The 24,982-nt window shown below is 42.4% G+C and overlaps 1 protein-coding gene across 1 annotated transcript in view; it reads left to right on the top strand.

The window, feature by feature from the left end:
* The window catches only part of Rgsl1 (regulator of G protein signaling like 1), a 54,890-nt gene extending 30,554 nt beyond the window's left edge, over positions 1-24,336 (top strand). The window contains exons 11-20 of the mRNA XM_060365088.1: positions 2,223-2,325; positions 7,275-7,468; positions 9,807-9,924; positions 10,485-10,596; positions 13,006-13,135; positions 15,213-15,387; positions 18,510-18,648; positions 18,877-19,001; positions 22,268-22,377; positions 24,224-24,336. Coding sequence (XP_060221071.1) covers positions 2,223-2,325; positions 7,275-7,468; positions 9,807-9,924; positions 10,485-10,596; positions 13,006-13,135; positions 15,213-15,387; positions 18,510-18,648; positions 18,877-19,001; positions 22,268-22,377; positions 24,224-24,336 — 1,319 coding nt within the window. The remainder of the gene's footprint in view (positions 1-2,222; positions 2,326-7,274; positions 7,469-9,806; positions 9,925-10,484; positions 10,597-13,005; positions 13,136-15,212; positions 15,388-18,509; positions 18,649-18,876; positions 19,002-22,267; positions 22,378-24,223) is intronic.
* Positions 24,337-24,982: the final 646 nt, after the last annotated feature.

The following is a 24,982-nucleotide window of genomic DNA, read 5'->3' as shown; positions in this document are numbered from 1 at the left end:
CACTGTGGCTCATTCCTCCTTTTGATGCTAGCATTTATCCACCTTGTTCTTGATTTTAATCCTAATGATTTATAATTTAATGGTTAAGAATATGAAGCCAGGAGTGGAGAGATGGTTGAGGGGTTAAGAGCACTTGCTGTTCTTGCAGAGGACCTGGATTTCATTCCCAGCACCCTTACAGCCTCTCACAACTGTAACTCCAGTTCCAGCAGCTCTGACACCTCCTTCTGGCCTCTATGGGACTGGACACACACGGTGCACATACATCCATTCATGAAAAACACTCCTTCATGGAAATAAAAATAAATAAATCATTAAAACAAAGAGTACAAGGCCATAACTTAAGTTTTAAGGGTTTATTTAAGAGTGTCAGTCATTATTTTAGGATATAATATTTGTTCTGATTTTATCACCTTGACTAGAAGGATAAGGAGTGTTCTAGGTAATTCTAATAGGTCATTCTTACTCTCACTCCTGGTGCAGGACTCCATCTGAATCCTACTTCTACTAAGCACCCCCTTTAATGAGATTCCGTGATGATATTCTGGGGATCTGGGCAAAAGCGCTAACTGGACATCAGCTTTCTACGAGTGTTTTAGTTTCCCTTCCAGCTGTCCCGACAAAAGACCTGACAGGAGCAACTCTAGAGGGGAAAGGGTTCACCTGGCTTTCGATCCAGATAGAACCAAAGCAGAGACTTGAGGAACAAGTCACATCCCACAGTCAAAGAGTAAAGGGTCTTCCTCTTTGCTTTACTTTTTGAAGGGATATCCAGTTTCTTAGGCTTCTTGCCTTTACAAAATTACCAGCTATCTTGAGAAAAATATAACGCAGGAAGTTTTTCTATTTTTTTCAAGTCCTGAGCTTAGCTTTATGTTCGCTGTGGCTTAAACACTAAAAATTATTATTTCAACATGCTCTTGCAATTTTAAACATCTTTTTCTAATTCTTGTGTTTTAACTGGATTTCTTATAGGTTTATTTATGACTTTGAACTATGTTTTGTTTTAATCCGACATTGGAAGTGTTTGGTCTTAGGGCGACTGTTGCTTATAGAGAGCTTGTTGGTGTCCTTTTAAAACAGGTCTTCTACAATCTGAATTTCATTTTCAGTCATTTCAGTTGCATTTATTTAGAACCAATGTACATATCAACGGCTTTTGACAATTTTTTTATGCTGCCTATCACAGAAATATTATCAAACCACACAAAAAATGCCCCTGCATGTGCTCATTCTATTTAGTACGCCTCTTAAGCCATTAACTGTGTAGGTCATGTTCTGATTTTGAGCAGTGAGTTGTTTCTATGCCTGCCCTTGATGATTTTATAGTTAGCGTTTTACTTCTGTAAAATTAAAGAGTCTTAGGTAATGAAGATTAGCCTCAAACTCAACTTTGTTACCAACGAGGGCCTTGAGTTTCAGATCTCTTGCCTCCACTTTGCAAATGCTAGCATTAAAGGCAAGAACATTACACTGTGCGAGGGGTTGAGCCCAGGGCTTCATGAATGCTAGGCAAGCACTCAACCAAACAACATCCCAGACCCTCAAAGGGTTTTGATGACGCTGAGATCCATGGAATCTATTATTTCTCAAAAGCATTTCAATGCATCTCCTAGAATAATTGTTTAAAGTGCATCACAGAGCAAGGCATTTGTTCTGAATTGTGTATGAGTTGCCAGAATACCATTGTAATGGGAGCCACATCCTCAGAAAGAAAATGGTTTTAGATGAAGCAAGAAGTTGAGTGGAGCCTCTTTAAGTTGAGGTCAACAGTCAGTAACTTCAATGGTTACCAAGTAAAACTTTCAAATGACAAGCAGGAGTGCTTCCAAGAGGAGGGCCAATGTGTCAACAAAGACAGAATACCATCAGCATTATGGTTGAATGAAAAAATCAGATTGGAAGGCAGGTGGCATCTCATCTTCAGTAATGTACCAAGAAGCACAGTGGACTTGGCCTCAACAGTCCCTCAGGAAGGCGGGATCTAGGCCTGATGGCCAGCATCTCCAAGGAAGGTGGCTTCTGGCCTGATGGCCAATGTCTCTAAAGAAGGTGGGCTCTAGGCCTGATGGCCAACATAAGTATCTAACACACCTTGGCCTGATGTCAGTGTCCAGGTGTCCAATGGCCTGACACAGTAGTTGTGATTAATGTCTAATAAATGTTCCTTTTTGTTCTTTCTTTATAAAAATATTGTTACCTAACTTTATGGTCTTCCTCAGAAATTACAGTGGAAATTATTAGGCAACCAAGACTCAGAACCCCATATAGGAAAACATCCTATGCTAAAAAGTCTGTCTTAAGGAAGCCTTCCATGAGACCAAGGTAAGATGGGAGCAATCTGGAGACAGCAACATCTCTAGGCACAGACTTTGACTTCTGTGTGGCGGTTGCCAGTCCTCCTGTAGATCGTATGCATATGAACAAGACACTGAATGTTAAGTTATTTTGTAAAATACTGTGTAACATATCTTATAAAATAACTTTCTAAAACTTAAACTGTCACAGACAACTTTTAAAAACTTTCATGTATTTGTATGTATGTATAAATATATATATACATATGCATGTTTAGGTATAAGTATATTTGGGGTAGGGGGGCAGGTGTGTGGGTGTGCATTTACAACATCCAAATGACAGCACTCCTTCTCCCCTCCCTTCCACATTCTTTCTGCCTTCTCTTCGGAGGTGTTCTCTGAGCCTTGGAGAGGGTTGATGTAGCTGTTCCATTTCAGGCAGGACACTCAACAGTCACTAAATCTGAATTTGACCAGTTATGAGTCCCCCTGCTAACTGTAACTGTCACAGACAGCCTTCTATGTTAGCCTGCAGAGGTCCACTACCCTTCACATTGTAGCTGAAGCATAGTTTGTTTAATCCTGTCCTTTCTCTAGGCATTTACACTGCCTCTCATTTTTTATTACTGTAAACAGCACATGTACCTGAACTCAGGGACTTTAGGTCCCACTCTGCTTTAGCAGCCTCCAGTCTCTTATTTCAGGTCTCTCTGCTTTCGAAACAGTCTAAGACTCAATCTCTCCTGGGAGGAGATTCTGTCGCGTTTCCCACGGAGGCAGCACCTGTCTTCCTCTCCACTTCCCTTCACCCAAGTCCCGCTTAGACATGGAAAGTTCTCCAAGGGCTGTAATTACATCTGCTGTAATTTCCTGCTCTGAAGCTGCATCCCAGGGGCCACCACCAATACCCTGTCCTACTTTTCAGTGCTTTACGCATTGGATGTGCTTCTTTCTTTTCTCTTTTCATTTTACTCCATCTTTGTCTAATTGCCAGCCACATAAAAAGTTCATCTCTAGATTATGAAAACATAAGAGTGTATAGAGAAGACAGTCAAATCTTTGGAAAAAATATTTTGGATAGGGGAAAAAAAATGCCCAGAGAAATGCTTTTGCTACTGTAGCATTTGTCAGAGGTTGTGACTTTTCTGTGTGTTCTAAGCACTCTCAATAAATCTTCCACTCCTTGGATAATGAAACTGTTCCCTGACAGGCAATCATCCTATTTCTCTTGATGTACTAGTCACTGGTCTCTATTCAAACTACAGAAATATTTCCAACGTAGTTGAACATGAATAATCAAAGACTTTTCTAAATTATGTAAGTTGTACAGCCCATGACTTAAGATCACTGCTAAGGTCAGAAACACAGTTGCAATTCTTCTAAGTGTTGTCTTTAGCCCTCACTCAGTGTGAGTTATTATTGACCATATGCTATGTCTTGGCCATTCTAATGATATAAATGATAATGGTGTAACAGAATACATATTGTACCAATAAGATAGTTCTTGTCCTTTTCTGTTTGTTTTTTGTTTACTTTTTTATTTTTTCAAGACGGGGCCTCATTATGTGGACCTGGCTGTCCAGGAACTCACTGTGTAGACTGGGCCGGCTTTGAATACTCAGATATTTACCTGTCTCTGCCTTTCAAGTACTGGGATTAATGGCTCGCAGCACCACACCCAGCAATTCTTGCCCTTAATCTAAGACATAAACTAAGGAAAATATAAAGCTGACTTTTAGGTGTTAGGATAAAGTTTATCTGATGCTTATGGGAGAATAGCAGAAAAGGAAATAAATTTTGAGCATAAATTAAGAGAAATTAAACTCTAGGAGGAGTTTCTAAACTGCATATAGGAACGCCACTGCATAGGAATGAGATCATACGTGGGTTTGGAACTCCAGGTGGAACAAGGATGGACCCAGTTAGCTATCTCTCTTGGCTTCCAATAAGGCCTTAAAATGATAATTAAAAATGAAAAGAAGGGGGCCTTGAGAGATGGCTCAGTGGTTAAGAGAGCTTGCTGCTTTTGCCGAGTACCCGAGTTCAGTTCCTAGCACCAGTATGATGCGTACAGCCACCAGCTCCAACACCTTATTCTGGCCTTTGCAGGCACCAGGCATATACATGTTACACAGACAAGCAGGAAAAGCACTCATACATATAAAGCAACAATAAATATATCTTTAAAAATATGTTTTCAATTTTTGTGGCGGACAATCGCATAGACATATTCAATAGTAAAAGTATAAAATGCAATGTGAAGTTCCACAGCTTCTGTTTTGAATTCTTGAACTGTATAGAAGTTGACTGTGTTTTATACATAGTCTTTGGATCTGGTTAATTTCAATGTGTAGGTTTTTTTTTAAAGTGTGTGTCCTTTTTATTATGAAATTTCAAATCAAATTAAATAATTAAAATATTTAAGAAGAAGCAGAGCAGACATCTTGTGAGAACACTCTGTGGGGTGCAATGCTCCCTGGAATTACCCCAGTGAGTCAGTTAAAGAAAAACAAACTGAAAAAAAAAGCGCAAACAAAACCCATCAACAGCAGCTACTGTGGAGAATGGAAAGTGAAGAGCGAGGATATACCCCAACTCCAGGGTTGCTACGGTAGTCCTACAAAAAATAAAAATACAGGACACACAGCCTATGGATGGTGCAGGCAGCAGAAAGAAACTGGGCCTGAGATTACTCCTTTTTGGATTTACCAAAACATCTAAGAAACTCTTGAGCAAAGTAAAGGAAATTATGTAGAAAGAGTTGAAGGAACGTGATAGCAATCATTAACCAACTAGAGAAGATTTAAAAAAAAAATGTGGCAAATTATAAAATCAACCAGATCTGGGGTAGAAAAGTGTAACAACTGGATGAAAAGCTTGCTAGACAGAATCAGCAGATTTAATCTGAAAAAAGAGCCAGGAATTATAAGATGGCTCCATATATATTATCTAGTCTGGAGGTCTAGGACCCACACAGTAGGAGGAGCCAATGATCCTTTAACTTCTGTGTGTGGACCATAAAACACTCAACATAGAAAGACAGACACACAAGCATACAAACACATGAAAATAAATGCAGTTTAAATCTTGCTTAAAAATCAGGATTGAAAAAAAAATAAACATATAGACATTGAAATTCTTAGGAAATATAAAGATCAAATTCAACAACTTAATGTAATAAATTTCTTGAAATGCCCAGATTTCTAAAATCTAACTCTAAGACAAGTTGAAAGTGTTGGTAAATCTATAGAAACAACAACAAAATCAAAATATCAAAAAAAGTAGTGATAAAAATTGGGTCTCCTTCAAGCAGCATCAAAAAGTTGTATTCTTGCCAGGTATAATGATCCACACCTTTAATCCCAGCATTTGGGAGGCGGAGATAGGCCAGATCTCTGGGCAATCAAGGCCAGCCTGGTCCACAAGGCAATTTCCAGGACAGCCAGGGCTTCAGAGACCCAGCCTCAAAAACAAACAAACAAACAAATAAATAAAACAAAAACAAAACAAAGCAGTGGTAGATGATTAATAATTTAATTTTTTTCATATAGCATACCATGGGCAGTCTCAGTGGATAATTCTGGTAGATATTTAAAGCGAAAACAGACCTACATTACAATTGCTCTTTGAGGAAATAGAAGAAGCTCTTCCTTATTCTATGAGGCCAGGATCATCTTGATTCCCCCAACAGAGGCATCATCAGAACCACAGACTGCTAACTTCCCTTGGAATATGGACACGTAGCTCCTTAATGAATAGCAAACTAATCCAATAACAGCAATGGCAGCAAAACCATCATGTAGCATAAACAGTTAGAATTTGTCTAATGAATACAAGATTAGGCTAAAATCAAAATAACATTTTGTATTAGTTGTGTTTCTCTAGAATAACAGAGGCAATAGAATGAGCATATACTAAAAGGAGATTTTTTTTTTATTAGATTGTCTTATACAGTCTAGTTGGAGTAATCCAGCAATGGCCATCTCATACTGGAGAGGTAGAGAACCCAGTAGTTGTTCAGTTCATGAGTCTGTGTGCCTCAGGAAGTCCCAGTATGGTGTTGAAGACCAGGAGGATTCCTGGAGAGTCACTCACTGGTCCTCACTTAGTTATAAACCCAAAGAAGCTAATTTTCAACATCAATAAAGAAATGCAGCAGCAGCTGGATAGATGAATTTGCCAGTGAGAGTGAAAGCAAGTAGGCAAAACCAAAAATTTTGTTTCCCTTTTACCTGGGCTGACAAAGAAAAGTACCAGTTTATTAGAAATAGGCCTTTCTGCTTCAAACAGTCTGATCAAGAAAACCTCTCACAGGAGGGTCCAGTGGCTTACCTTTTAGTTAATTCCAGATCCAACCAATTCAATGACCAAGATTAACCACCACATATGCCATATTAAATAAATGACGTAGAAAACTTACATGATTATCTAAATTGATACAAAGTTTCATACACTAAGTATTCATGATTTAAAAAATAAACTTTCAAAATGAACATAGAAAAAAGCTATCTCATCTTGATAAAGGATATCTATCAAAAACCTACGGCTATTATCAACCATAAAGGAGATGGGTAAATTGGTCCAAAACTGGTTATATACAGAGAGCTTTGAATAATAACTGTCATAAAATGAGATTAAGTGGACAGTTAAAATTGGAGATCAGAGCAACTACAGATACAGTTGCAGCGTGCCAATAAAGGTGAAACCCCAGAGGGAGATTTACCTACAGCCTACTCAGGAAAGACTGTGAGAGAAAAGAAGAGAGGACTGTGGGTAGGACATTAGAGTTAACTCCATTCAAGGGGCAGCCAGGTATGGTGATGGCAGGCGCCTTTAATCCCAGCACTCCAGAAGCAGGAGGCCTCCCAGGCCTAGAGGTGCACTGTGACCCACGCCCTTCTCCACTCCTTTCTCAGAACAGTCTCTGTGGTCATTATCCTTTCCCGTCTACCAACAATCCCATGCTCTGTTTTTCAGGAATATGACAGAGGTCCTCCTAAATACTCAGCACCTTGAGTACTTCAGGCATTTCCTCAAAGAACGGAATGCTGAAAACCCATTGCAATTCCTGGTAGCCTTACAGAAGGTCTTGATGGAGTCCAATGAAAAAAGTTACAAGTCAGCTTTGGATAATATAACCAAGACTTACTTCCACGGCAGGCTCCCTCCTGGTGTGTCTCTTTTTCTCCTGATTCTTGCTTCAGTTTCTTGGGAGAAAAAGTGGGGGAAATAACCTGACTCTATAAAAACCCGTAGAGTGAGCAGAGGAGGGGAACAGCCACATGGGAGCAATACCGAGCCTGTGAGGATAAATGCTGAGAATAAATAGTAGGCCCAAAGCCATAATATTGGTGAAAGGAGCCACTCATGAGATAAATTCATATACACGCTCATTCATTTCATTGAATGTTGGAAATCAAACCTTAATCCCTGTAAGGTAGGAATAAATAGCTACATTTTCTGAACAAAGAAAGTACAATTGCATTGAAGTTAACTAACTTATTCGATTTGTTTGAACTTTAATGCGAATTTCAGTTAGTTAATCATCAAATCGAAGAGCATGAGGCTAGCTTTAAGCAAATGGGCGAGTCTGTCCACCCCCAGAGTGAAGAGTTAAACTGAGTGGAGAACACTGTGTCTGACAACATTCATAAATGTTGTCTTGTTTCCCTGTCTAAGGGGGTGGTAAACTTGGCCCATGGAAGTGCATCTTAGCTGGAGGTTGCAAGTAAAGTATTAGCTCAAAACTCTAGCAAAGCGGGGGGGGGGGGGGGTGCAACACAGTGCCCCTTCAGGCTGTAGAGGGGGCTGAGCTTCCTGTCTGTCACCGGGGAGTGGGCAGAGTTTACATAGGCAAGAAAAAGCTCATTTGTTTGGTGTTTTTTTTTTTCTCACTTGTTTGTTTGCTTCGTTTTGTTTTGTTTATCCAAGTCAAGTATATAAATACACAAACAGGAAAAGTTCAAAAGTAACAAGTCTCTCTAGTTCATTTGTTTGTTTTGTTTTGAAACACATTCCTGCCACATATTCCAGACTAGCCTTAAACCCTCAAACTTCCTGATCCTGCCTGCCATGGGCTAGGGTGGACAGACATGGCACAGCTTAGCCTGCCAGTTTGTAGGTGCAGCTGGAATTCAGTAACGGTAAACTCACCAATAGTGCATCAATGTCACATTAATGCAGTTATGAGAAATGATAGAGCACTTCCCCTTGGTGTAACTTAAATGAGAGGGAGCCCAGATTGACAATCTCTACTCCCCGCTGCCCCTCCTCTGCACTTTCCACTATCCTTTGTCTGAGGTAAGAATCTGAACCTGTGTCAGCCTGAATGCCGGCCCTGCGTCTGGTGTGCTACTATGTATGTCCTGTGTATGGCAAAGGGCTCTGCTCTCTCTTATGGAATAGCAAAGAAAGCAGCACATGAGGAAGAATGAGGTACTGTACAGAAATCTTTAACAAAGTCCTACAAGGGATGAGGTCACTGGTTCCAGCTGATCCCAGCTGACCCAGATAACAAACCAATGCTATCAAGCAATATTCATACATGGCTCCAACAATTATTGTGGGTGGACATTCATTTTATAAAGCTGATTTGATCCTATTTTCTGTACTCAGCAAATGATTTTCATAGCACACACACACACACACACACGTACATTCATCTTGGGACAGGGGCTTGGAAGAGTACATAATGTAAGATTGCCGCTGTGTATTAACTTTGGTTGTTAATTAACTAATTACATGGGAATTCTAAGGCAAGGAAGGTTACTTGTTACAGCGTTCTCTTAAAGGCAGGTTAAACAGCCTAAGGACACAGCGGTAGCAGTCTTACGCCTTAAGTGACCTCAAGGTACATTATTAACTCTGGCCGTGAGGTCCACCCGAAGTTCCAGTCTTTTAGGCTGTAAGAGATACTTTTAGCATTATGCATATACATATATACATTATACATATAAGACCTCTTTTTTTTTTGTTTTTGTTTCTGTTTTTGCTGAGTTTCAGAATGAGTTCTCTACATCATGCTTGAGAATCTCACAGAGAAAGGAGCACCCAGATGCCCTCCACCTCCTCCCTCCATGCTTTTTCAAGTCTCCTTAACAAAAAAACGCACTCTCTCTGAACACAGGAGCGCTGTGATGCTCTCAGCATTGCTATCTGTATCTTGGACTCACCTTCTGCACCCAAAGATTTCGTTTTGCTCCTTTCCTCCTAAGCCTCTTTCTAAATGGAAAGTTTTCACCCCAGCTGCAGAAAAGTATTAAAAAGAAATTTTTTTTAAGATTTTATTTTCTTTCAAGCTTTCATCTTTGAAATGGGGCTAAGAAAGACAGTGTTTTGTCTGCAAAAACTAACAATCCCCCATAACATGTAAAATATTTGCAAATTGTCGAATGCTTATAGTGAGCATTTCACCAGAGTGAAAACAGAGGGTCACGAGACTCTCACGTGAAACCACCAAGCAAAAGACAGAAACGACTCCCCCCTCCCTCCTTGTCTCTGGTTATCTAGAAGAAATGCTGCAGTGCGACGCTCCTCTGGTCAAAGAAGTCGCTCACATGCGTCACATCACCACCACCACACTGCTGATGCTCCAGAATTACGTCATGAGAGCCCTGGATCAAAAGTGGTAAGCACGCTCGGGGAAGGTGGGGCTCACCCTGGAGTTGCTTCCTGGCTTTGAAAAACAGCATTAAGCAAAGGTCTCCCGGTCCTCATGCTGTATGCCAGAGCCCTCCTCCAAAAGAAACACCAAACTTACTCTGAAATATCCTGCCTGCCTGTGTTGGCAACACACACATACACACACACACACACACACATACACACATACACACACACACGCACACAAACACGCATATACCCCACATACAAACACAGACACATATACATAAATATAGACATACGAACACATACATATAAACACGTACACAAACACACACATGTACACCCATACACACACACACAAGCACACACACACATGCAGCACACAGACTGAGGAGGAATACAGCATGGAGAAGGAAAGACAGGCTGACTTTATATAATTGAGACAGCAAGAGGAGGGCTTTTGAGTGTCTCGCCATTCCCACTCTGACTCCTTCGGGGGCTGACTTGGAATAAGGCTACCTTGTTATGTTTTGTGCACCGTGGTTTTGTCTTGTTTGATATTCTCCATCTCCTTTCTGGTAGGTTTAAAGACTACCAAGAATTGTTCCCACCACGCCCTATGGAAATCGACCCCGACTTGCCGTATATCCCTAGGAAGTCCTCAAAGACAACAAAGTACACACAGGACTCTCAGGTCAGTGAGGAGGAAGAGGGAAGGACCTTACAGACAGGAAAGCCATTGTCCAGGCACCATCAATTGTACAAAAGATTATCCCAATTAGGCCACCTCATATATCACTGAAAGAAGTACTCTTGGGTGTGGGAGTTATGTTTTAAGCACCATTTTACAAAAAGGATAATCTGAGGCTCAGAAAAACTATGCAGAGAAATCCCTTTCCATTTGGCTCTCTCTGGTACCAACCAAGTGATAGGCACAAGGGTTTGATATACAAAGATGTACAGTTTTGTCAGCGTTTTTGCTGCTTATGCTTATTCAAAGGGTGGATTGGCCATCAAGCCAAATTGTTTTGCTAATCTTTCTACACCGATATGAGATTGATTAAACTGGGTTACACATCCAATCACTGGCAACGGAAGCCTCACCTTACAGTATGAAAGGCAGGCCTGGAATAAGTCCCCCCACAGACCAGCAAATCCCAAAAAGGCAAAGCCAATTTTCATTGACACTGAGAATGTCCATTTTCTTCTCCCAAACACATTGTGTTTATTCTTTATCCTGTAAAAAGAGAGAAAGGTGGGGGGAAGAGACAGGAATGGTACTCAGAGAAGTCTTTTCATGTGGTTTGAAAAAGCATACATGGTCCTTTAAGGAACATCACATTCTGTGTGAGTTGGTTAGACAGAAAAGGTTGAGACCAATTCTATCAGATTCCCAAGATTAGGTTGAGATGTATCTGAAAATAAGATTTAAGCCCAATACTGTAAACATGAAAATGTGCTGGCTTTCCCCCTTTCTATTCTCTCTGCTTATAAGCCAAATCTGGCACGGCACAGTGGACAATTGGATATTTGAAAGAATGTGTGTGGTAAACCAGATAGCTTTGTTGTAATTTCAGCTTTTCCAGGTCAGCTGAAAGGGGACCAGAATGTACTTACTGCCTGCCACACACTACATCACACACACATTCTAAGGCTCACCTGCCCTGGACCAGCAGGGCTTCAACAGGGTTCCTAAGGGAGGAGAGTGGAAGGAATTGGGGAGGGGAACAAGAAGTGCAAGGAAGAAAGCCAAGTCTGTTTGTCTGATCAAGGCTTCATTTATTAGAAATTTTTACCCAATTTATGTAGGGAGAAGGCAGGAAAAGGGGGAAGGTAATTAGCTGCTGCAGGAGACAGGAAGAGTGCTTTCATGTGTTAAATAGGGTGCCTGCAAGATACCATAGGGATGTTTTCTCACGGATGCTCTAACAAAGGATGTCCTCACAGTCTCACCCACGAGTTAGGATCCTAGATAACTTTCACTAAATAGCTTTAGGTCTCCACTAAATGACCTTTGCTCACTATTTGGCTTTGGCCTAGTAAACACCTTTTGTCTCCACTAGATAGCTTTGACTCACTAATTGACTTAGGCTCCAGTAGACAGCTTTGGCTCCACTAGATAGCTTTGACTTTGGCTTCAGTAGACGGCTTTGGCTCCCGGCACTCACCAATGACCCCGAAGGCTGTTGTTTTCATCTTATGTAAAGGCACAGATCAAGTAAAATTGACCCAAATTACACATCCTTGGAGAAGCGAGGCTGTACCCTAAAAGTTTCCAGCCCCCCCCAAATCCAGTACATTTTAGCACTTCACAACTGACCCCCTAAAAGCACATTTGCACTGACCCTCCCTCTCAGCGGACTGGAGTAAAGAAGTGAACACTTTCATTAAAAAGATGCTTTCAATGTGTTCTGGAGGCAAATGATCCAGAAAACAGCCTCCCAGCACCTACTAAAGGAATGCAGAAACAGAATGCATTTGCTTGTATGTGGGAAGGGGCAGGAGTGTGGGAGTGGGTACCAGTAAATTTTTCTTCTTCTTCTTCTTCTTCTTTTTTTTTTTCTTTGTTTTTCAAGACAGCGTTTCTCTGTGTAGCCATAGCTGTCCTAGACTTTCTTTGTAGTCTGGGCTTGGCCTCAAACTCAGAGCAGTCTGCCTGCCTCTGCTTCCCTGAGTGCTGGGATCAAAGGCATGCACCACGCACCTGGCTTGTAAATTTTTTCTTAAAGGCTAAAAATGGGTTCAGTCCTTTCTCTATTTCTTTTAACATTTTAAGATCTGCTGAGCCATTATTTCCTTCTTGTGAGCAGCAACTTGTCCTCCGTTCCTTCCTGCCCTGAGTGCAGACCCTCACTGCTGGAAGGCAGCATGGTAGAAGGAGTTTAAGCAAAGGTTCTGTGATGACCGGAGCTAGATTCTTCTACTCATCAACTACTTAATCTTAGGCAGACTGACTTGAGTTTCCTCACCCTTGAGATAGGAGCACAAAAGTATTCCTTTGTAGAAGTGACGATTTTAAACATAACAAATAGCAGGTTTGTGGCACACAATCAGTTCTTGGTGGATAGCAACCATGCTAATGGACATCCTCTTGCTTCCCCAGAGGACAGGGTGGACAAAAATGATCAGCTTTGTCAAGAGCTTTTGCAGTTACCGCAGATTCATGGCCAGTTACAGGAAACGCCAACAGTTTCTAGATTTCCTCCACATGGAAATGTACAACACCAAAGAGAGTGAGTCGCTTCCCCGCCATGATGGTCAGCCCACGTCAGCTACTTGCTTTGAGCCGGGCCTGCACCAGCCACAGTAAACAAGAGCTGCAGGTGACCAGGCCTGCCCAGGGTTTTTGATACAGGGTTTCTCTGTGTAGCCTTGACTGTCCTGGTCTCACTTTGTAGACTAGGCTGGCCTCAAGCTGACAGAGATCCACCTGCCTCTGCCTTTCCGAGTCCTGGGATTAAAGGCGTGCGCCACTACCTGGCATGTACGTTATATTTTGATCATTAGCCTTTTGTTAATTCCTCTCCGGTAAACTCCCCCCTTATGTACCCCTCCCAACATCATGTATTTTGTGTTTTTACCACCTACCAAGTCCAATTTGTGTTGCTCATATGTTCATGAATGTGAAGCCATCCACTATAGCATGGCCGTCTTATCGAAGAGGACTCAAGTTTTACAAAATGGTTTCTTTTTTATGTTGTTTACTGTGATGTTTTTAAAAATATCTTTAAATTTTTCCCAGCTATATAAGCAATACATGCTATGCATAAAGAGCCAGCAAAACTACAAAAACATGTAGGACACAAATGAAGATCTTTAGAGATAATACTGACAATGCTTTGAAGCCTACATTCTGATTACACATGCACACACACAAAATCTCCATACTTTCCATTTATAGCTTACCATTTTCCTTAATGTAGATTGAACTTCACTTTCTATCAATGCACATATACCTCTGTCCAGCTTCTGACTAGCATAAAGAGTCTGCTGTATAGATTTATTCAACTGCTTCATCAACTCCTTCATTCATGACCATTGCTGAAAATGTTTCAGAATGCTCACTTCAAGAGATGCTAAGGTTTCCATGGTAATTATACAGACAAGGCTCTGCCCTTCTGACCTACAGGTTTTCTACAGAAACTGTAACCACAGATGTTAGATCAGACCTACCGCTTTTGCTTGAATGGGTGACCATGGGCTTCCATTTCCTCATTCCACAGAATGGGAATAGCCACTCTCACCTCACTGAGCTGCCGTGAAGCTAAGTGAGGGGACAACTTGGGTGTCTTTGAGCTACACTTAGCAATATTCAGACAGAATGCTTGGCCTGGAGATGAGAGGAGGACTGCACCCAAGATGGCGTGGAAGAGACTGGCAGTGGCGGATGGCATCTCTCTGAACTTCCTGGTTACTCACTCAAACATACCATGCTTCTACGGGAGAAATGCATTAAAGTTGCTACAATTAAATTTGGTTCTCCAGAACCGTTGCACTAATTTGTACATCTGCTGAGACTATAAATCAGGGTTTGAGTCTTCATATTCTCACCCACCCAGATTACGATGTATTTTTTTTTTTTAACAACTCTAATCCTACCCGTAACTCTCCTTAAAGTGCCTATTACATCATGTGACATCATGGCCTGAGGCGCTCGGAGTTCCCACCATGCTGTTGTCTGTCAGTCTGCCCAGGCAAGGTGTGAACGACTCTCCCATAGACACCTAACCCCCACCATCTGTCTCCATGACCCCCTGGGGCCTTACATCTGCTTTAGATTTTCATTCTCCTTCCCTTAGTTTTGACGTTTGTTATTTTTCAAATTTCCTCCTAGATGATAAACCTTGATTCCTCCCTGATAAACCTTGAATGGCTAGTGACCAGAACCACACTCCCATTTGAAAAGTGGAGTCTTCAAGTGCAGTTTCCACTGTCTCTGCAGGAAGCCTTATGGATTAGCATGGCCACAGTTGTGATTGTTTCTGTTAGGCAAGTGCCATGAAAACATCCTTCAGCCCTCAACTGCTCTTGTGATTAATTGGTTATTTAATTATCTTTTAATATGAGTGTTGTCACATACCTGAGCAGGTGCCTTCTTCAGCAGCCATTCAAGTCTGAATAAGAGGCTGTCCTGAATAAGAGGCTGTGCTAGACATAGGAACTGAGTCTGAGTAAGCCTGAGTAAGAGACATGGTGCTTTCAGTAAGTACCAAACATGAGTCCACGATGGTCAAGTTTAGCGTGAGAGATTTCAGACCTGAGGGAAATTGGATTAAGCCAGACTGTAATTTCTTGTTGTTTCTCTGCTAGATTACGCTGCATCACCTAGCTCAACTTCACGCCACACCCCCATATCCCCCGGTCCCCGGAGCACAGATCAAGACAACGGAGAGATAGTCCTTGTAAAACGCCGGATATTTGGCCACCGAGTTATCATTGTCAACTTTGTTGTTAATGATCTATATTTCTTTTCTGAAATGGAGAAGTAAGTTCCCATCTTTCTTCCCTCTTGTGCCTTTCACACTTAAAACTTCCCTCTCAAGCATGAGGACCAAACATCCATCCCTGTACCTATTGGGTGGGGTAAGAGAAAGCCGGGCACCAGCAGTGCCCATCTGGAATCCTAGCACCAAGAAGACAAGAGGCCCAAATTTACTGACTAGGCACCCTAGCCCACGGTGAGCTGCAGGTTCCGTGAGAGATTTCATCAAAACGTAAGGCAGAGGGTGATTGAGGAAGTCACTAATCCTTGCTCTCTGACCTACACACACACACACACACACACGCACACACACACACATGCACGCACACACCCATGCACACCTCCTATCAAAAGTTGACTCGACATATCAGAGCCATAGGGATTGATGTGTGAGAAGCACAATGATTTAGCTCTAGCGAAGAAGGCAGTCCTGAAACTGTCCTGGACTCTGTCACCCTATCATTCCCACCCTTCCTTGGACCCCAAGGGTCTCTCTTCAATATCCTGGAGATCCCAAGGCTGCAATGCACTTACTTACTGCCAGCAAATGGAGTTTTTCCTCCATTTACAAATATGTAAGATGTTGTCTCATGTAATACCCGTAGACCAATGGTTCTTCACTTAAAACCAGACCGTCAGAAGAGGTGTGTGTGTGTGTGTGTGTGTGTGTGTGTGTGTGTGTCAGATATGCTAATGCACATTCACCTGCCAAACCTCAAAGGTAAAGTCAACCTGCTAATTGGAGTTTTATACATTTTTCTTGTATAAACTCTAAATTATGCTCCAAATACTGTCAACCAACTCCAATTTCAATTTTTATTTTTTTAAGTGGAGCAAGGGCTAGAGAGCTGGTTCAGCCTTTAAAGGCTAGGTTTACCACCAAAAGTGTAAAAATGTGAAACACTCCAAGCAACTTACGGTTTCTGGATTTTATTTGTTTATGCATGTATTTTGTAGGGGTGGGATGTCATGCTGGGCCAAACCCATGCAAGACCAAAGCTGAAGAAATAGGTTATGTTCCTGGCCAAATCCTGTCTTTCATACTCACTTTCTCAATGATTTAAATTTCTTTGCTGTACCTAACTGAATAGGGTTTTTGTTTGGTGAGCTAGTTGGTTGGTTGGTTGGTTGGTTTTGTTTTCAAACTACAATACTTGTCTTTATTACAATACTTCAGAGTTCTCCTTTTCTCCTCCCTCTGAGAGGAGTATGACTATGTAGTCTAGGCTGAATTCTCCTGCTTCTTTGTGCCCAGATTGCAATTACAGGTGTATGCCAGCATGCCCTGGTCTAGTTTATTTTCATAGAAACAATATTTTTTCTTTTTAGATTTTAGATTCTGCTCTGTCATATGAATGAGTTAAAACTTAGAGTTAAAAAGTACAACAGAGAAAAATATTTGGAAAAAAAAATTTAGTAACTCCTGGAAAACATCTCCACTGGGAGAAGTCTAAGAGTGAACTAAAGCTAGCCTACCAGTCTGTGCTCATCATGCCAGGGACACAAGCTAATGTGATTCTCAGAGTGTCCAGTATCCTCACATCAGAGGCGTTTGACCCCGTTGCTCTCCATGGAGGGACTTAGCTCAGTCCTAAACTTGTTCACTGATCCCCTCCTCCTTATTGAGCACAGCCTCTGTCTTTATAGACATGTATCTCTATCAGCCCCAGACTAAGAATGCAAAACAAGACACACATAAAAGGTGAGAAAGTCTCTTGGGATGACAGGTGCTGGGTAAAATTTGGCACAGGAACTACAATTGAAATAACTGAGTTCTCAAGTCTGATGCCTTTGGTCCTGGAGCTGACCTGCCCTAGAGGTGTCGGGGTTCCATACAGGGTCCCAAGGGGTAGGACCGGGATGAAAAAGAAATAATGATGTAATGAAAGGAAAGCCCAAAAGATGGGCTCAGGGAAACTGCAGAGGCTGACCTGAGTCAGCAGCTTTATTAATAGAACAGTTCTTTTTATTCCTCCAAAATGGGGAAGCAAGAAAACAAAGCAGCAAAGATCATCAGAAAGCAGAATGACAGGGAGCTCAGAATATCTCATTTCCCTTTAGCAGGATACATTCTGGGATAGCTAACAAAGCAGTTCACATCTTGGTCTCTGGAACGTTTGACCACATACATACAGGAGACATGTCAAGCGCCAGATGCTGGAGTACGCCCTCCCAGTCCCGAAGGCCTGGTGCCAGTCCATGTATGAGCCTTGTCTGGCAGGACTATGGCTAGGTGAGGGATAAAAAATCCAATCTCCTCATCAGGCCCTGCCAGCAGTCTCCAGTCCAAGCTGGCCCCAACATGGAACCAAGAGACAAGCGGAACTTTGAAAGATGAGTGGGGTTAACAAGATCACAAGGTTGATAAGGGGAATCATGGGCAGTGGGAAGAGAGACAGCAGCCAGGACACAGCTGCCTCTGCTGCCTCTCCCACTGTCTCCCCCATCCTCTTTGCTTTCTTGGAAACTATTTCTGCAAACTAGTCTCTGCACAGCAGTGGTTCTTAACCTGTGGTTCATGACAACCCCCCAGGATTTGTGTATCAGATATTCTATAGATTAGATGTTTACCTCACATTACATTACATTACATTAGAAAATTACAGTTATGGGGCAGCAACAAAATAAGTTTATGGTTTGAGGTCATTACAACAGGAGGGATTGTATTTCAGGGTCTCAGCATTAGGCAGTTTGGGAACCACTGTTGTAGAGCAACCAGAGACACCAATAAAAAGCATGAAATCAATTGTTACTCTCCTGCTGAGAATGCCCCAGTGGCTCTCCATCACCTCTGAGGTTCTCTCTATGCCATTGCCTAAGGTTGCTCCACATGAGGGGAATCCACCTGCACCTCCAGCCTGCACAGATGGGCAAAAAGCAGGAGAGCCGGGAAGTTCTAGGATTAGTCCTGAGTGAGACTTTCCTCGGGGCTATGAGGAGACCATGGGATGAAGAAGGAGTGGAGGTGGGAACTGGGAGACTTGAGATTCAGTGAATGACAGCACAGTCTGGCTCAGAATCTGGCCCTGTCCTTTTCTCGCTAGAAGTAGGTTTGAGGCAGGCCCTCTCTTCAGCCCCTGCATCTGTCTTCTCTTGTTGGTTTCTGATGTACGCCTCTTTTGTAGATTTAATAACATGGTGAGTTCAGCTCACATGCTGCAGGTCAACAGAACGTACAGCGAGAACGACATTATCCTCTTGCGGAATAAACTGAACATTATCTTAAAGCTTTTCCTGGCTTCTGATGTCCCCCCAAAGCTGAGGGTAAGGGATCTCCAGCTCCATCTTGACTCTTTCCCAGATAAAAACCCTGAAATTGACTTACCAGGTGCCTCCTAAGTTCTGGGTAAACAAGGTGACCTTTGCCTAGCAAAACTGCAGCAAACTCTGTCTTCTGGAGAGGTCACATTTCAGGGGATGTTAGGAGTCCCTAGGAGGAGTCATTTTCATTTCCTGAAGCTTCTAACAGTGACACATCCACCCTATGGGTAGGTGAACATCTCTGAGTCCCAGAAGGACAACATCTTTGCTCTCATCTCAGAAGGCCACCTAGACCGGATCATCTTCCATGGGGCTATCATGTCCATCTTCCCTGTCATCATGTACTTCTGGAAAAGGTACTTATATCCTCTTACTCACTGATGACCAAGTCAAACAGTAGTCTGTTTGTGTCTCATAATTCCTGGTTTTGTAAGGCACTAAGATGGCTGCTCTTACCCTAACCACGAAACTCCATCATCCTGCCTGAGTTACAGGAAAGAGAGAAGAGTGAAGCCTCTCCTCTTCTTGGGCTTTCCTGTTTCAAGGGCATCAGATGTGCTTAAGCTCAGGCTTCCCCAATAAGCAGGAAGTAGACCCAAGTTCCTGAGGGACTACGTTTATCAAGGCAGAAACTATTTATTATAAAGAACCTCATGGGAGGAACATGCCAGAGCAATTTACCATTCTATCCAGTCCAATCACCACTGAGGCGCAGTTACTTGGACAGAAGTCAGATGCTCAGTTTTCTGTCATCTGTCTCCCAAAATTCAACTGACAAATGTAGCAATTACCTCAAAATTAAAGTGAAAACATGGTCAGGAAGCAGCGCAGTGGTGGCACGCCTTTAATCCTAGCACTGAGGAGGCAGAGGCAAGTGGATCTCTGTGAGTTCAAGGCTAGCCTGGTTTACAAAGTGAGTTCTGGGATAGCCAAGACTACACAAAGAAACGCTGTCTTGAAAACAAAAACAAAAAAAAAGAAAGGAAAGAAAAAAAGGAAAAGAAAAGAAAAAGTAGTAAAGAAAGCATAGCAGGGAATGTATGTGGGCCAAAATTCAAAACTTAAATGAACAAAATACCTGCAGAGCAAAGACAACGTGTGCCTGTGTCCTACCAGGAGTTGTGCTTGGAGTCTGGCCTGAGATGTCTCAGCTGACCAGCTGACTGTCAAGTCTGGAGTTCTCTATGAGCTCTCTCTGTGTTTCCCTTGTGCTGTGCATCCTCAATGACACCATAGCTGGAAAAAAAAAAATTCTACAGAAGCCTAATGGGAATGCTTATATCATACTGTGACTCTGGCTACTAGGTTTCTCTTTTTGTTTTAAAAAACAAAAACAAAAACGTGGCCTGGGGCTGGAAAGATGGCTCAGGAGTTAAGAACACTTGTAGAAGACCTGAAATCAATCTTTTTTTTTTTTTCCTTTGGCTGGGTGATGGTGGTGCATGCCTTTAATCCCAGCACTCAGGAGACAGAGGCAGGCAGATCTCTGTGAGTTCAAGTGTGGTCTAAAAATCAAGTTCTAGGAGAGCCAGGCCTGTTACACAAATAAACCTTGTCTCGGGGGAAAAAAGAAATGCTTAAATGTGCCCTTCATTAAAATAAAGGTATACTTTTCTGTGAGATTGTGTCTCCTAGTAGAAATCAGAATCTGTACCCATAAAGTCTCACCATCATGACTTGCTCAAACATGAACTGAACAAGGACCACACCAACAGACAAGCTAAAGTGGACAGAGGCTGCAGCCCCCACAAGGAACTACAGGCCTGTAAGAAATACTGAGAGTAAGAGAAATAGTCTTTCCCAGGGAAAAGATCAATACCAATTATCCAGGTATCCAGTACCAAATGATCAGCCCTGAAAACATACGCACAGTAACATTATACAGAATGAATAAGTTATATTTAATAATATAGAAGTATATACATATATGCTTATAACCACAATTAATAATAATAAAAAAGAGGCCATGGATTTGGAATAAAGGAGAAGTATATGCATGGGAGAGTTTGGAGAGAGGAAGGGGGGAATGGTGTAATTATATTATTGTCTCAAAAATTAAAAGAAATATTAAAAATAAATGAATGATGAAATCTGTAGGGATTGTTCAGTGATTAAGAGCACTGACTGATCCTCCAGGGGCCTTGGGTTCAGTTCCCAGCATGGCTGCTTACTACTTTCTGTAACTGAGTTCCAGAGGATCTAATGGCTTCTTCTGGCTTCAAGGATATTGCATACACATGGTTCACAGACATACATGCAATCAAAACACCCCTACACCTAAAATAAGAATAAAGTATTTAATAAATAAACACAGTTATAAAGGTTGTGTACCAGTCACTCACTTTTGTTGTCCAATCCCTAAGAAAAGTTATTTCCAACACATGCTGGAGAGGATGCAGAGAAAGGGAAGAGGGATATGGGTGGAGAAGGGGGAGGGAGAGTGGTATTGGGAGGGGAGGAGGGAGGGAGCTACAGGGGGGATACAAAGTGAATAAATTGTAATTAATAAAAATTAAAATTAAAAAAAATTATAAAGTTCCAAGTGAAAAAATAAATACATCCAGAGGCTTTCCAAAGGGTCAGAAACTTCTACAATAACATGTGCTTTTCCTTGGTTGCCTCAGTGCTCAGCTTCCCTGCCCCCACGACATCCTTTGAAAGATTGGACTTGCTTTGTGGGGGCTCTGAAGTTGACACTTCACCTGCTTATATACGTGTTAATATTTACATTGCGCAAAGTGTTGTGTTTCATCACAAAGGAACTGTCAGCATCAGGAGAAGAAGGCGGGGACAAAGTATTGTTACTCTTATTTTGCACATGAGGAAACCTAGCTTCAGAATTGTTAAGGGACTTGCCTAGAGTGGCTTAGAAGGGGATTAAGCCAGGATTATAGTCTTTCAGTCTCTTACCCCCATAAACAATGCATCTTTGCATATTGGAGCAAAGCAACTGCAAAAGAATAGTCTGGCCTTTGGTGAGCAGGGAGATGGGAGCAGGCAAGAGCCATACCCCTGCCTACCTCAAGCCAAGGGAGCTCAAGCGCAGACAACTAAACCGAATCTTACTAACCAAGGAGTCCTGAGAGGAAGAGACCAAAGAGGAAGCAGTGTTTCGAGATATTCAGGGAAGCAACATTTCTCCAGTGACAGTAAGTACACAAGTCTGAGGAATCAGTTATCTTGCAGGGCAAGGCCTGCAGGAATCAAGGAAGGGAGCAGGGCTCCCAGGAAGGGGAGCATAAAAACCCAAATCAATACCATGTATGAATCAGTAGGAGATTAGACAGAGGTTATATATAACCTGACATTCAAATGGGCACAGCTAAGAATACCCCAGGCTTGGGCATAGTGCCTCTTCACAGACCCCATGGACTGTGGTTCCAGAAGAAAGTCTCATCTGTCATGTTCAGGTCAGTCCTACACTGAAGCCAAGCCTGGACAAGGAGAATGTCCTTGGATAGGCAGCATTCCCAGGACAGAGTTCTCTCTCTCTCTCTCTCTCTCTCTCTCTCTCTCTCTCTCTCTCTCCCTCGGACATCCCCAAGGTCCAGACTGACTGGTCCCACCCAAGCTGTTCTTTGTTCCAGCCTCTCTGTGTAACTGGATAACCTCCTTCCCACAGGTTTTGTAATTGGAGGGCGACACGCTATTACATAGAGTCAACTGGGAAAAAATTTAAAGATGGAAGAATTCCTTCCAAGACTACATACAAGTACCCACCGTGGGGTGGAGGTAAGTCCACCCTAGGCCCACAGCCCCAGTTCTCCAGCCAGAGACACACGAAGAGAGAACATGGGTCTGGAGAGCTAACTCTAAGACCTAAAGGGCACGAGGGAAGTGGCGGTGTAGTGGTCATCGCCTCGAGTTGACCATCTGAGAAGTAGGAATACTAGTGCTGAAGTGTATGATGTTAGTGACAAGGAGTGTTATCCGAAACAATCCTAGTAGGGGCTGGACACACCTGTCCTGGCCCACAAGCTGAAAACCTGGCAGTAGTAACCTCTTTGGCTGCTGCTCAAGAGACTCCCATCCAGCCATCACCATGGAAACCCTTCCATTCAAGAAGTATCTATTTTATAGTTGTGTGAGGAAACAGCTAAAAACTAGATACACAGTGATAAATGTACCTGTTTTCATGCATACACATATACACATATACACATATACTTTATGAAAATGTAGGAGAAATGCAGAAATTAACATAAAAGTATTGGTAGGGTTATATCTGGGTGCTATGATTATGCTAATGAGATATAGTTTTAATAATCCTTATTTATAGAATATATATAGTCACAAAACATTTATGTGTGGGTGTGAGTGTGTGAGGGTTTGAATGAGACTGGCCCCCATAAGCTCATCTTTTTGAGTGCTTGGTCCCCAATTGATGGGATTGTTTTTTGGGGAAGAATTAGGAGTTGTGGCCTTGTTGAAGGAGGCCTGTCACTAGGGTGTAGCGGATCACGGTGAGAACTTGCAGCTGTTCCTTCACCCTGCTAGGTTAGACTCTAACACTCTGAAGCCAAAGACCCAATTAAACTGTTTTATAACTTGCCTTGGTCATGGTGTTTTATCACAGCGATTGAAAAGTAACACACACACACACAAACACACTCATTGCCCTCTGTTTCCTAATTGTAGATGTGTCCTGATCAGCCGCTTCAGGTTTCTGCCACCTTAACTGCCTTGCTAAGAATAGGCTTCTACTCTTGATGGATAAGCCCTTTCTCCCTTGAGTTGATTTTGTCTGGGTATTTTATCACAGCAAAAGAAAAAGCAACTAAGGCATCTGTGATCAAATACCTGGCAACAATCAACCCAAAAGAAGGGTTTGTTTTCACTTGCATTTCAAGGAGCTACAACCCTGCATGGAGGGGAACATCAGCAGAAAGAGGAGGAAGCTGGTCATACTGCATCCTCCTCAGGAAGCTAGCTCTCAGCTCACTTCCTCTTCTTTATACAGTCCAGGATCCTAGCCCATAGGTCTTTCCTCATGGACTAAACATCTCCGAAAACATCTTCACAGAAATACCCAGGAACATGCTTCCTAGATGCTTATAATAAAGCCAACAAAATCTTAACTATGAGAGACAAGAGTGGAGACTGAGGTAGGAAATGATGTGAATGAAAAGAAAGAAGTGGTTAGGTAGGATCAGCAAAGAATTCCCTTGCAAAGGAGTGGCTCTGAGACCACGTGCCTTGTTGGTAGCGAAGAATTCTCCACCTTCCTTGTATTTCTTAGAGCCAGACTCCAGAGAAACAAATTCTAGTCTCATTTGGTAGCAACATTATGAAGAGGGCAGCAGAAGGTTCTGAATTCTGAGGTCAGGATCCCAAGCCTGGAGAGCCACCTGAGCCGAGGCGTCCTGGGCTCTGCTTCCCTTTTTCAGCCCCAGACAGATACAAAGGCTTGGCGCTCAATAATGTTCCATCACTGATATTCTATAACTTGCAGATGTTAAACAAGAGTGTTCTTTCTTACTTGAGATTTTTGATTCGTTTTGTTTTGTTTTGTTTTTTGTTTTGTTTTGTTTTCAGATGATGCCATAGAGTTTTAATATGCTTCCTTCTTTCTTCCCAGGTGAACATGCTATCCTAAGGTTCACCTTGCTCAAAGGTATCGAATGGTTTCAACCTCATTCCCGGGAAATGGCGGCAAGTTCAATCCAAAACTGTGAGTTGGAGCTTCACTGATTGTAAAATTTCCCTGGTTGACTAGAGAGTGGTTCTGAGTCCAAATTAGCCCATTTTCTTATTAATCGTAAAAAGACTGAGTTCCTCCAATGGAAAGGAATTGCTCAATCAAATGACAGCAGCTTGTGCGCTGTAGAGATGGGTGAGTAGTATTCTCCTGGCCTCTTTGCAGGATCTGTGGTCTTGCCTGACTAATCATGTCTTGTTGACTCATTTGTAGCTCCTTGAAGAAGGGGCCTACGCCCCTCTGCCTCTGCTCATTTCAGGCATCACGTACCATCTTTATTAAGAGACCACCAAATACTTTCTCCTTCCAGAGTCAGCCTGCTGGTTTGAACAGCACCTCCATCCCATACCTCCTGCTCCCTGGAGACTCCCACCCCTGAGCTCCTCGCTATTGTAACACGTGCCCCGGTCCTTGCCTCCCATTATTGAGAGCACAGCATACTCTGCTTCTTCCCCATCTTCTGCCTTAAGGAGTCAACTTCACTGCCAAGCATTGCACCCGCCTTTGTGGCCAAGCCTCTCCCAGTAGACCTGCCACTCTCCCCCAGTTATTAGCTTTTACTTGGGGAAAAAGTTAGGCTGCTGCTTTTCTGTTTCTCTAGGGCATGAAATGTCAGGATGAATGTGAGTCCTAGTCTTG

Source organism: Meriones unguiculatus, chromosome 11, assembly GCF_030254825.1.
Source record: "Meriones unguiculatus strain TT.TT164.6M chromosome 11, Bangor_MerUng_6.1, whole genome shotgun sequence".
Classification (NCBI taxonomy): Eukaryota; Metazoa; Chordata; class Mammalia; order Rodentia; family Muridae; genus Meriones; species Meriones unguiculatus.
Note: the sequence above shows the minus strand (reverse complement) of the source record. Positions and strands in the feature narration are given on the sequence as shown.